This window comes from Nothobranchius furzeri, chromosome 12 (assembly GCF_043380555.1).
Source record: "Nothobranchius furzeri strain GRZ-AD chromosome 12, NfurGRZ-RIMD1, whole genome shotgun sequence".
Classification (NCBI taxonomy): domain Eukaryota; kingdom Metazoa; phylum Chordata; class Actinopteri; order Cyprinodontiformes; family Nothobranchiidae; genus Nothobranchius; species Nothobranchius furzeri.
Window position 1 is genome coordinate 55948239 of NC_091752.1, and position 13404 is coordinate 55961642.

Here is a 13404-nt window from a genome sequence, read left to right on the forward strand (position 1 = left end):
AACACCAAAACTTTGCACTCCCGCTCAGATATGCAGATGCTCACACGGCTCTGCCACTGTGAGAACACATGAGCGTGTTTTAAAAGTTCAAGTTCAAGTTGTGTGAATGAATCTCCAGTTTCTTTTTGACCCTTCTTCAGAGTCTGAAAGAATTTAGCCCGGGTGACCCTGATGTGACCCCCCCGCCTCCCCTCCCCTCTCACACAGAGATTGTGGACGAGTGCCAAGCCAGCAGCATACTCCAACCTGAAGTAGCTCCAGACCAACACGCTGGCTGGTGATTGCCTGCTCTGCTCTGAGAGAACAGCACCCTCCTCGCCTCCCATTGGTCCGATGGCGAGCCGTCCTCTTCGCGGATTCATGTGATGCTGAAACATCCTGGTGAGGCGGTGTTCGACGCTGCACCACATGAAAAAGTGAAGTGAATCCTCGTTCACGTCGTGAAACCAGAGTTAAAGACAAACAAATGGAAGGGGTCCAATCTCAGGACTGCTTCCGGAAGGTGAAGATGTCCCGCTTTTTGGAGCCTCTCTTGCCGTTTGGTGGAGGTGTGGGGGTGTGGTTGGGTGAGGACGATGGAGAGGGTGAGGAGTTCTGAGGAGTGGAGGTGCCACCATAGGGGCAGCTCTGGGAGTCCGGGTGCTCCCCTGAACACTCTACGGTGGGGATGTAGCGGCTGTCCCACATTCCCGGGCCACAGAGTTTACAAAGGTCGTGCAGGCTGCACGGGATCCTGGGAAGGAGGCGGAACTGGTACAGGAGGCTGCGGGCCTGCAGGGAGCAGAGAGGACGAACCAAAATAAAAGAGAGAGGTCTCAGTGGACGCAAACGTAGCACAGTCGAGCATTACAATAAATCAATAGCTCTGTCTGTTGGCTAAAAGCTAACAAAGAGCAGTCAAGGTCAGAGTCACGGGGAAGTTCAGGACTGCAGCTCGAAAGCATGAATGCTTGCTTCTAAATGCAAGAAATAAAATCTCACACAACAACAAAAGGGCCTAGCTGCACGCTAACAAACATGCACTGCCTGTGGCTGCAGCAGTTCTAACGCAGCATACATAAAGATGAGGGAGCAGGCACTCCAGCAGAAATGGAGGTCATAAATCCTCCGCACGGCATGACAGCATCCCATTTCTGAGCTCAAGGCCTGTGAGGGCCGTTTACAGCACGTCGGTTACTGGGACCAACGCGAGGTTTTGACTAAATGAGAAGAAACAACCGGATGGTAGGAAACTCTAAGATGATTTGGATAAAAACACAGAATTCAAAAGTATTACCTTGCGTAGCACCAGCTCTCCGTTCATGTGCATGGAGAGATTGCTGAAGTGGAGCAGCATTTGGTCTGTGGCGAGCTGCTGCTCCGTCACGTCCTCCCCGTAGAGGACAATGATGGCCACGCACAAGAACAGGTGGAAGTAGTCCGTCTGCAGGTAGACGGGTACATTTTTCATTTACCTAATCTAGCATGAACACACGTAAACTGTTCCTTCTACTCATGCAAACCAACAACTGAAACTACAGGGTTCCCATTTAGGCAGAGGAATTTACAAAAACTAAACAGAAGCAAACAATAACTGCATTTATTTACTCTTGACACCAGAATGAGTGTGTGAACGTATTACTTATAAAATCACGTGGAAGTTGTAACTAGAAACTGCTTTTAAACCGCTCATCCCTTCATCTGTTCTTGGTGCAGGTGTGCTACAATTTATTAGGTTTCTTTAAGACGTGTCTCCACTTCGTGCCTGATTAAGGATCTGGTTCACATGATGCACCTTTAAACAGTTTGCATTGAAACAATTCAGACCACGACATCATAGCCTTCCGCTGAGACCCAGCACCACCCGACACCTCCTCTTCACACAAATATCCGATACCAATCAGAAGTTCAGGCTTACGGCTGATCGGGTACGCGGCAGACAACCGTCTGTGTGCTATCGCCTCCATCAGCAGCTGCAACTGAAGGTCTGAACAAGTAGCTGGTGTCTGAGCAGATGGCTCGAAAGGGAAACACTGATATTTGAGGCAGGAGGTTCGGCTCCTGATGAGTTAGTTAACTGGACTCTGATAAACACACAACAGTGGGATGAGACACATATAGTGCTAAGCATAAATGGGTACACCCCCTTTATAAAGTGCTAATTTAATCAGTAGCTCAGTGAATAAAAGGCTGGGTTTTACTGAACACTTGTTTAACTCCAGAACATTAAATTAAGGTTAATGATATAACTTAAGATCACAAAATCTTCAGTTTTACTCTAATCGGTTGAAGCAAAAATAAATATCCTGCAACAAAAACTACTACATCTAGTATTTAGTATGACCACTGTGATTTTTAAGGACAGTACCACGTCTTCTAGGCATGGAATGAACAAGTTGGCGACATATTTCAACATCTATCTTTTTCCGTTCTTCAGGAATAAAATCTTTTAGAGCCTGGATGCCGGATGGAGAGTAAAGCTATACTTGCCAATTCAGAATTCCCCACAGATGTTGGAAAAGTGCAAAAAGTGATGGCAGCATCTTCTACTTCAGTATCTGTTAGGTAATTTTATTTCCCATCCAGGGTTAGAGTACATTGTTGAGTTCACAATACCATCAATGAAATGCAGCTCCCCAACATAAGGAGCACTCACGCAGCCCCACATAAGGACACTGCCACCACCATGCTTCACTGTAGGCACCATGCATTTCTCTGAAATTCTCACCTTTATGACGCCAAACAATTTTGAAACCATTAGTTCCAACAACAGTGATCTTTATCTCATCACTCTAGAGTAGGTTGCAGTAGCTTTCACCTCTTTCAGCATGGGCCATAGCTAATCCTAGGTGTACTTTTTTTGGACACTGACAGGAGAGGCTTCCTTCGTGGAAGATACCCATGCATGCCATTCCTCAGCAGTGTGTGCCGTGTTGGTGTTACTGGAAACGATCACTCCAGTTTGGCTTTCTACTGCTTAAGCTAACTGCAGTGAACTTGCATGGCGATTTTCTCGCAAAGTTAACGCTCCTGTCGAGATGTTAACTTCCGTGGACGGCCCTCTGAGATGGTTGCACTTCCATCTTTCTTAAATGTTTGGATCAATTTTGCTACAGAATCAGAATCAGAATAAGCTTTATTGCCAGCGCTCCAGAGCATAGGAACTTGACTCCGCAAACACCACCTGACCAAGGTTAAACACACACACATGTGGACAAAAACAGGTACAGGCAGTCACGAGAGCAGCCAGAACGGCGCTCATTTCATTGGATGAAAAGGGTGTTACATGAGGATAATTGGGGTAAAGTAAAAAAGGCATAGCAGAGTTAGACCCAGCAGGGAGTAGCTCTATTATACAAAAAACTCAACATAGAAGCACGAACATCACAGTTACAAAACATCAGACTCCGATTGGGAGGCGGGGTGTGGCGGGATCCTGAATCCTCCAACGGGAGCTGCCAGTACGGCGCTCAGCCAGCTGCAGTCAAACAGGTGGGAGGGAGAAATGAGGGACAGAGAGCACATTGAGTTTCCTGCAGGTTGATGACCTCGAAGCAGAAGTCACAATCTGAAGGCAGGGGGGGAAGGTCGGGTCACAGCATCTGTCAGCATTCCTCCTTTCGTGGGGGTGTGTTGATGGCAGCCTTGGAGGCTGCCTTGACGTCAGATAAGGATAAACAAGACTTTGTTTAGGGCAGGCAGAGATAATTTTCCTCTCTGCCTTGGAGTCTATTAAGTGATCATTCATGTCCACCAGTGAAGCCAATTATACGTTCTAAACATCCCCACACTGTCCGGCGACCCTCTCCAAGATGACATCCATCTTGCGCACTAACACAGGCAACGCCGCGAGGACATTGTCCAGCTTACGGTTCACCTCGAGTAACGTCCCAGTCTGTGAAGTCACCGCATGGGCGGCACATTCCGTGGGTACGGGTCGCACTCCAATCGCTCCCGTCTTCCCAAATTTCCAGAAAATCAGATATCCTCCCACTCCAATCAGAAGAAATCCAGTGATCATCAGGGCGAATATCCACAAATCTTCCACGTCCTCGATGGACAACTGAGAGAGGCACACGATTCGCCAGACCTCCCAAGAATCGAGCGCATATCCCGCTGCGAATGTCCCCTCGGGACAGGTGGGAGCCCCCTTCTCCGTTCTCATCGTAGAAAAAATCTTATCAGTCGCGTTGAATGACCAGTTAATTAAGTCCATTTTCCAAAAAAGAAGTAGTGATTTCAGGAGAAATGCAGAGAAGTGCTCTATAGGCAGACAAGACAGAGAGCCTTGGGGAAGCAGATAAGGGAGCTGAAGAAAAAGCGTCTGTACTCTCTGAGAGCCGGATAAGAAATACAGTATTCTGACTGACGTGTAAAGTTTTGCTGATCTTCTTATAGCCTATTCACCTTTTGTGTAAAGAAATGATTTCCTTTCTCAGATTTTGTGACACTTCTCTTTCACGTGGAACCACTGCTGACAGCATGAAATGGGAAGGGCTTGTCTTTTATGAGTAATGCCCTTATATAGGGCGGGGCAGCAGTAGCTCAACAGGTTGAGCGGGTTGTCCAGTAATCGGAAGGTTGCAGGTTCGATACCGGCTCCGGACAGAGAATTCTGCTGTTGTGTCCTTGGGCAAGACACTCAACCCACCTTGCCTGCTGGTGGTGGTCAGAGGGACTGGTGGCGCCTGTGCTCGGCAGCCTCGCCTCTGTCAGTGCGCCCCAGGGCAGCTGTGGCTACATCGTAGCTCATCACCATCAGTGTGTGAATGTGAGTGTGAATGGATGAATGATACACTGTAGTGTAAAGCGCTTTGGAGTCCTTACTCTGAGAGGCGCTATACAAGTGCGGGTCATTTATCATTTATAGTCACCTGTCTGCTGGACACCTCATTTTTACAGCATGGGTTTGAATGGATTTGTTGGAAAAATCACTTTTTAGTGTTTTCAAGCAATGGCCCACATTTGTGGGAGTATTGGGTAGTTTGGTTCTCATAGAAAATGTTGATTCTGAAAGGAAACTAAAGGTTTTCTGGCAAATGTACTGAGGTGGACTCATTAATGCTGAGCAGCGCATATACCATTTTATTTTATCTATACAACAAAACCTGGAAGATTTCTGCAAACCGCAGAAATGTGAAAGAATGTTACGTTCCTTTTAGCTATTAGCAGGATCAGGTTTTTGCCTCGTGGAAAGTCAGCACAACCTTGGACATTAGCTTCACTGATCGCCTCTGTGAACCTCCACAGAGTGCTGCATTTAAGTTGCGTATGCAAGGGGCCGTCTGGACTGGTCCTGACCTGGTAGTGTGCCCAGCAGGCCTCCCACATGCGCAGGGCCTCGGTGTCGGGGAACTCCCTTTTGAAGCAGAGCAGGATCCAGCGATGACAGAACAGCAGCTGGAGGCCGTCCTCGCCGAGCCACGTCAGGTGCTGGTGGAAGCGCGGCAGCATGAGGCGCAGTAGCTCCCGCAGGTACATCTGGGAGGAAAAGGGGATTTTCTCATGCTCAGACTAAAATAATCAATTGAAGTGTTTTCCTTTTAATTTTAAATAAATTTTCCAGTAATCATCCTAAAAATATCCCAGTAAAGATGGTGGACTGATCTTCTTTCAGTAAGGTATTGAAGAAAGGTGGTTCAACCAATTAGTATTATCTTAGTTTTCAAGAGTTTGTGTTGATTTAAGTGTTGTTTGCATTTTACCTTTGGAAATACGTGTAAACAGATATTCTGGTTTCACTTTTTCAACAGCAGAAACCCTCAAGTCTTGTTATTTCTACACACCAAGACACATCACTTATTTATGACCATTTCTTTGAATGCACGAGTGAGGGACCACATGATGAGGCTCACTGTAGAACCTAAAAACCAACCTTAATCATACTTTTCATACATTTGCAGCGGTCTCCAGTAGGAATGAATGCCATTAAGCAGGGATTCACTGATATTCTGGGCCGATACCGATATTCTATATTAACATGAGTGTTGCCAAGCCATAGCAACCCCAAGATTAGGCTTAGCAACCCCATCTCTTGAACGCCCCTCTCCCTTACCCCCGCGCTCGCTCCGTGCCAACGTGCGCCGGCCTACAGAGTAGCGTGACCAGGCCCTGCCCCGCATTTTTGACAGTCTTCCGTTTCCTGTTTAAATCTTGCATAAACTGCATGGAGAAAACCGTGGCTGGTATCAAACCAGGAGGCGGGACTTTTAACGCAGGTCCGGAGCGTGTGGAGCGCTCCCGAGCCACCAAAACGAATGAGTTGAATGTGCTGTTTAAAAAAATGATGTCGTGATGTTTGTCTTAATCATTTCTCCGTGACACGGTGACGAGTCTGACATGAATCTGAAGAAAATCTAAGAGTCATAAACCATGTTGGTCAAAAGCAGGTGTCCCAGTGATTAGACAGGTTCAATCCACAGATTATAACACAGATGAGGTGCTGGGTTGAGAGGACTGAACAGAAGCCTTGACCTAGTCTAAGACTTCTGAGAAAGTAAGTCAGGATAAACTGGTTAAACCTGCACATTTTTATTGAATTTGACTTACATTTTTAAAAATTTCACTGTTTTAAGATGATTAGCTAAAGTTACTCAGAGCCACTGTAGAAGTGCCTGTACAGCAACTGCTGGTAAAGAATCCTTGAGCCGCCCATGCATATTAATATATATGTTAATAAATGACTAGTATCGATGAATATCGATGTCGATGCTGATTTAACGTGCATCGCCACCTTTAACTCGTTCTCTGGGGAAAAAAGCTCAGATGCACTTATTTGAGGTTGTAGATGTGAGCTGGAGGAGAAAGAAGATGGCAGGATTTGAAGTCTTATTTCCTGATATTTGGACATCTCGTCTCTGATTGGATAACAGCAACATGACTCAACCACTGACTCCATTTGCTCTGCAACACGGATGCTTATTCTTCACAAATAACACAAGCCCGAAGGAGTTCTGCCGTGTGGTGGAGTTGCTAATGCTAACATTAGCTTCTACTAGCTGAGACGTTCTCTGCCGTTTCCTGGACACCAAAACAACATTCTTAAACCCTAACATTTCACCGTCTACCAGAAGGAAATAGGTGTAGAAGATTAGAGACAACAAACAAGAACCTTCTAGAAGTTCCAAAGACTAGATAGAAAAGTCGAGGTGATCGCTCTCCAGGCTGTTGCACCCTGACATTTGGATGAACTTCCTTTAACCTAATGTAGTACGATGGCTTTCACTCAAATCTTTAGTGTTTTTTTTTTCTTTTTTCCAACTTTCTTTTCTTTTTTCCATCTTTAAAGTGTTTTTTATTATATTTTATTTGTTTTATGATATGTTTGTAATTTTATGACTTTCATTTAAAACTGCTTCTAAATAAATTTTCTGATTTTATTTATCTTTCATCTTTTTTATGATATTTTGTTTTTAGGATAGGATAATCGTTGTTGTGATGTTTCTTTTATGTGATAAGTGCTATATGATGAAACTTTATTTACTATTTTCACCTTCAGCCTGCACGATGAACTCAGTGACTGATCGTTTTCAAAAATAATAAGTAAAAAAGAGCTTCTTAGTGAAAGTGCTCTTTAAATAAAATCCATGGACTTTACAGGAAGGGATGTTCCCAGTGTTTCAGGAGCGTCCTACCAGCTGCCGCTCCATGTCTTCATCCCGCGGGGAGCTGATGAAGATGGTGTTCTCCATGAGGCCGACAAAGCACCAAAACGTGTCGCTTTCATCCTGGATCTCCGTGAGCAGCGGCGCGACCAGGTCAGACATGCCCTGGCAGTAACCCATGTCGGGATTAAACACCGCATAGTTGAGCAGAATTCGCCTGAGGCGGGAACAAACACGGGGCTGTTGTAACATCTTGACAGCACTTCTCCTTTCAAGTGGGTTACACTATCAACATTTCACCTTCAGGAACGTTTTCAAATAAAAACCCCAAAAACTCTGAATGAGCCAGAAGGTTTCAGTATTTCTAGTTAAAAAAATAAAAAATAAAACCTCAACAATATCTTAAGCTGTTGCCATGACAACTCCTCTGGTAACCAGGGAGCTAATTAACAATTTCTTTCTTTTTCAGACGTGCACTACTTTGAGAAAACTTCTCTGGCAGTCCTCATGCATTAATAAGTATCGTCTAAACAAAGACAAAACCCAGAGGAGTGTGAATTGCTGTGCGGCAGCAGTGGGATGATTTTTCTGAAGCAGCAGCTTCGGCAGATAAGCACGTGTGTGATGTCGCTGCAGTTGATGTGCGGCGATCGGGGACGATGCCGGCCAGCTTCAGACCTAATTCTAAAATAAATATCAGGAGCCTCCATCAGAGTGGCTAAACTAACATGCTATTTAAATCTTCTCGCCCCTCGTTTAGAAAGCCATTAGCTCTGAGCATGCATCGAAAGTAGTCAGATGGCTTAGTCAGAGTCAATAAAGCATGAAACTCATGCGCAGCTCCCTCAGGGTTCAGAATCTGAAATTAATACTGCAGCTACATCGAGCTGAGAGAGGGGAATGACAAGGATGGACCAAGACAGGAAAACAGATTACAGGTGTGGATAAAAACGATTGGGAGGAAAGAAAAACTCACAACTGTCAATAAATCAGCTCAAATAAATAAAACACTGGAAACTAGCTCATGAAAATGAGACATTGGTTTAAAATGAGGTTAAATAAAATAAAAACAAAGGATTCAAATCTTCTCAAAATGAACAGATGCTAATCTGACCAGATGCAGCAGAACAGAACTGAACCAAGGCTCCTCCAGCATTCTTCTCTTTTCATCCGATGGGTTTAGTAAATAATCTCAACAGGACTCCTCTACTACCTTTATTTATGTTGGATTATTCGATTTTCAGAAACATTTTCATCATTACTGGAATCAGTGCAACAGTTTCATCCACGTCTACAAACCAAAGGGACGTGAGTAAAAGCCCGAGGAGAGTCTGACCTCATGATCTCCACGTTGGGGTTATTCTCTCCTCTAAAGAACTGGTTGCTGCGGTCCGTTCTGACCACGTCTTTGTCCACGGTGAACTGGACCTTCCTCCAGAACTCACTGTGCTCCTCTGGGCTCATGGACAATCTGCAGCACCACACACAGATCACACAGAACTCACACCTCAGTTACGCTTCTTTTCCTGCAGAGTAACCATCTAAAAACATACAAAGTCATTACGAAACGCCACTCCGGTGTAATGTTCAAACTGTGTGGGGGGTGGGCGAGTGATCAGTGGAGAAGAGCTCCCCTGAGAATTAAACCACAACCATAACCCCCCCCCCCCCCCCCCCCCCCCCATCCGCCCTTTTAGATGTTAAGGAGAACATTAACAGTGTTCTCGGAGCAAGGCGCTGATGTACTCGAGTCCTAACAAGCAGAGGGGATTTAATTAACACTGTTTGTTTTCCACAAGGCCCCAGCAGGAATAATGCACACACCTGATGCAACTCCACGCAACTGTTCCCTTTTAGCGCTAGCTGTTTGTTTGGCTGGACCCTCCCCAGCCACCGCCGTGCCTCTCCGTTTCTCAAGAGGACGCCGCTCCCGAGTTTGGATCGTGTTTTTAATCACTTTATGGTTCAGCAACAGTTACACGCGAGCAGTGCCGGCTGACTCCGAGACCCGATCCGTGTCGTTAAAACGATCTAAATCTTTTTAAAGGCCTTGCAGAGAACTCAGCACATTATAGGACATAAGTTTTAAACTCTTTTACCTACAAGAGGAGTTTGTTTCCTAAACGTCCTCATACGGTCTAAAACTGAGACATAAGAGTTTTCTGGATGGTCTGAAGACCACTGGCTGGAATCGGACTGGATTTTGTCACAAAGTCTTTTTTATTTCAAGTATCTTATGAAAAACCTCCAGACTGACGTGGCGACGTGCGCTGGTACAAATGTGATGTTGTTGGGGTTTTATACCTCAAAGGCAAAGAAGTTTATTTATTTATGAATAAAGTTAATCACACTTAAAATTTAGGAAACATCCAAGTTGAACCTGAAACAAACAAACAAACAAATCAGGAAAGGATTTTCTAAAAGAAATTATGTTCAAAACCAACTGAATTCAATTCAAGTTCAATTCTAGTTTATTTATATAACACCAAATCACGACAAGCGTCGTCTCAAAGCACTTCACATAATAAACATTCCAATTCAGGTCAGTTCATTAGTCCAATCAGAAAAAAGTTTCCTATATAAGGAACCCAGCAAATTGCATCAAGTCACTGCGCAAGCATGTAGCGACAGTGGAGAGGAAAACTCCCTTTTAACAGGAAGAAACCTCCAGAGGATCCTGGCTCAGTATAAGCAGCCATCCGCCATGACTCACTGGGGATCGAGAAGACAGAGCACACACACACACACACACACACACACACACACACACACACACACACACACACACACACACACACACACACGCACGCACGCACGCACGCACGCACGCACGCACACACACCAAGTAGTGTTTCTATGGTTACACTGTGATTTCTTAGTAAATATTCTATTTGGTGAGAGATAAACTTTATTGTATTTATCCTAGTGAATCTATAATTCAACAGGTAAACTAGTAGTAGCACATTCAATGTCAAAGAAAGTAAAACGTTCTTATCAGGAGAGGGAGAATGTTTAAGTGGTTAGCAGCAGTGTTCAAGCCGATGGCCCCCTCCATGGGGCTGAAACATGATGGAGTTAAACTACTTTAGAGAGATTCACCCCAACAGTGATGTCGGAGATGGTGGAAAACGAAAATTTTACCTTCTGTAAAAATCACTTCAAACAGCCTCAGGTTGAAGAAACAGAGACTGGTTCTGATCAGACATTTGTCCAAGTGAGACTAAAGCCAAAGCATGTCTTTAAACATCTCTAATCTAATCTAATCTAATCTAATCTAATTTAATCTATTCTAATCACTGAGAATTAATCAATCAATCCATTAATTCTTGGGCCCACACAGCAGTGATGGAATGTAACGAGGTACAAGTACTTCATTACTGTACTTGAGTACACTTGTTTTATATATCTGTACTTCACTTTTATTTGAGGCCTACTTTTTACTCCACTACATTTTCAAAAGTTTCAAAAGCAAAAGTATCTTAATTAGCGTTTTATCCGACCCCCACTCACACCTGGTCTGATGGAGATCTGCAGCACGCCTGCACTGTAGTTCCACAAGAAATAGTACTTTATTTTGTGTTTAGCCCCCTCCCCCAGTCCAACAGCACACTTCTACTCACACTTTAAAGGTTGGCTAAATACTTTTTAGTACAACTGAAAATGCATTCTTTAATACTTTTACTGAAATAAAATAATTAGATACTTCCACTTTTACATAAGTATATTTTTTACCTTTTAAACTACTTTACATTCAGTTTCAAAGTAGCCAAAAGTAGGAATGAGAAAATGTAGCATTTAAAACAATCTAAGGCTACTCAAGCAGACATAAGCAAGAAATAAATATTTCAACATTATCCAGAAAAAAAATGTTGCTGTTGTCGCCAAACGTAAAAATCTTTTTTTTAAAGGCTTGAAAAGCATCCTGTTGAATGTGGCTGCAGCTCTGAACGTGAACAGACCACATCAGCTAAAATAAGTTTTCTTTTCCCCGAGCAAACACAAACAGACTAGACATTCAAGCTGACAAAGTCCGAGAGGAGACTTATCTTTCTGAGCGCTCCTTTTCTGTGGCCGTCTCCAAGTTTAGGTCCTCCACCACCTCTCTTACCTATGGTGTCCCACAAGGTTCTGTGCTGGGGCCTCTACTCTTTCTCCTCTATCTGCTTCCTCTTCAGCACATCCTGAGCTCCTTCAAAGGAATCTCCTATCATCTTTACGCAGATGACATCACACTGTACATCTCCTTTAAGCCCCATGAGATGTCTAAGCTGCAGCTGTTGCACACCTGCTTAGACTCTATCAAAACCTGGATGGCTGGGAGCTTTCTTCAGCTGAATGAAGACTGAGATCCTCATCTGTGCTCCAGACAAGCTGGTTCCCAAAGTCAGAGACTCTCTTGGTCAGCTTGCTTCTCACACCAAACCTTCCGTCAGGAATCTTGGCGTGACCTTTGACCCAGCTCTCACCCTGGATTCTCATGTCAGTTCTCTTGTTTGCTCTTCCTTCTTCCATCTCAGGAACATTGCTAAGCTGAGTCCCATTCTGCCTCGCTCTGAACTTGAGACAGTTCTCCACACCTTCATCTCCTCACGCTTAGACTACTGTAACTCTCTTTTCACGTGTCTGAGCAGAACCTCCCTGAACCGTCTACAGGTGGTTCAGAATGCCTGTGCTCGGCTTCTGACCAAGTCCTCCAAACACACCCACATCACCCCGCTTCTCCTCCAGCTTCACTGGCTGCCAGTCAACTTCAGGGTTCATTTCAAGATCCTGGTTCTGGTCTATAGGGCCTTACATGGACAAGCACCATCTTACATTGGTGATCTTCTTAGCCCCTACACCCCAGCAGGTCCCTGAGGTCCAGTGGTCAAAGCCTACTGGTTGTGCAGCGCACCAGTCTAAAGACCAAAGGTGACAGATCATTTGCTGCTGTGGCCCCCAGACTCTGGAACTCTCTCCCCCTGAGCCTGAGATCAGTGGACTCAGTGGTCTCCTTTAAAAAGCAGCACTTATTAAACGTTCGTAGAAACTGTCCTATATTCCCCCTTGAGACCGAAATTTAGAATGTGTGTATGAACAGTCAGAATACTGATTTATGAAACGCGCGGCGGCCTCTCGTATGCACGTTCCTACGCAATCGTCTGATAATAAATCCCACCTGTGCGTATGCAGGTGCTCGCGTTCGTTCACGTCATTTACAAACAGAAACGCCCTCAATTAACCATATTTGGTCACGCTACGTCCTCAGCACGTGAGGGGGTTCCCTGATTTTTCCCAGGAAAAATCAGAAAATCTTTATTGACAATTAAATCGAAACACTGGCTGCAAAAATAACCAAAAAGTTGAAGAGGTTATAAACTCGGTCAGGACAGAGGAGAGGCTCCTGTCAGGAATAAAGTCATCATGGCTAAGAGGAGGACACGAGGCTAGGAGACGAGGAGCCGATCCGATCGTTCCTAATGATCAACCAGTGGCCTTGGAGGCTGCTCCAGTCCGAGTGTCTTTAAGGAGGACTGTAATTAACCGACTCTGATAAAACCTGAGCTCTACTCAGAACAGTAACAAGCCACGCAGATGGAACCTGTCCAATTATCACGTTCATTACAGTTGGAGCCACAGAACGTGTGAAAATATTCACACACTTAACCTTCTGACGGTGGGGAGGAGATGCATGAAGCTTCCCGAGTCTTTCAGGAGTGTGTGTGTGTGTGTGTGCGCATACCAAAGCTGTGTTTTTTCCCCTCCCTCTGACAGAAGAGTATGATCTGATAAGCGCTGACATGTTTTTCCTCCAGAGACCTTTTATATCACACCCGGCACC

General features: G+C 44.7%; 1 protein-coding gene across 2 annotated transcripts in view; it reads right to left on the bottom strand.

The window, feature by feature from the left end:
• Positions 1-289: 289 nt before the first annotated feature.
• The window catches only part of tbc1d16 (TBC1 domain family, member 16), a 34470-nt gene continuing 21355 nt past the window's right edge, over positions 290-13404 (bottom strand). For both annotated transcript variants that reach the window (XM_015945667.3, XM_054750555.2), the window contains 5 exons: positions 8920-9054; positions 7614-7800; positions 5281-5460; positions 1277-1423; positions 290-771 (listed from right to left, as the gene is read on the bottom strand). In XM_015945667.3, the coding sequence (XP_015801153.3) occupies positions 484-771; positions 1277-1423; positions 5281-5460; positions 7614-7800; positions 8920-9054 (937 nt within the window). In that variant the 3' untranslated portion in view covers positions 290-483. The remainder of the gene's footprint in view (positions 772-1276; positions 1424-5280; positions 5461-7613; positions 7801-8919; positions 9055-13404) is intronic.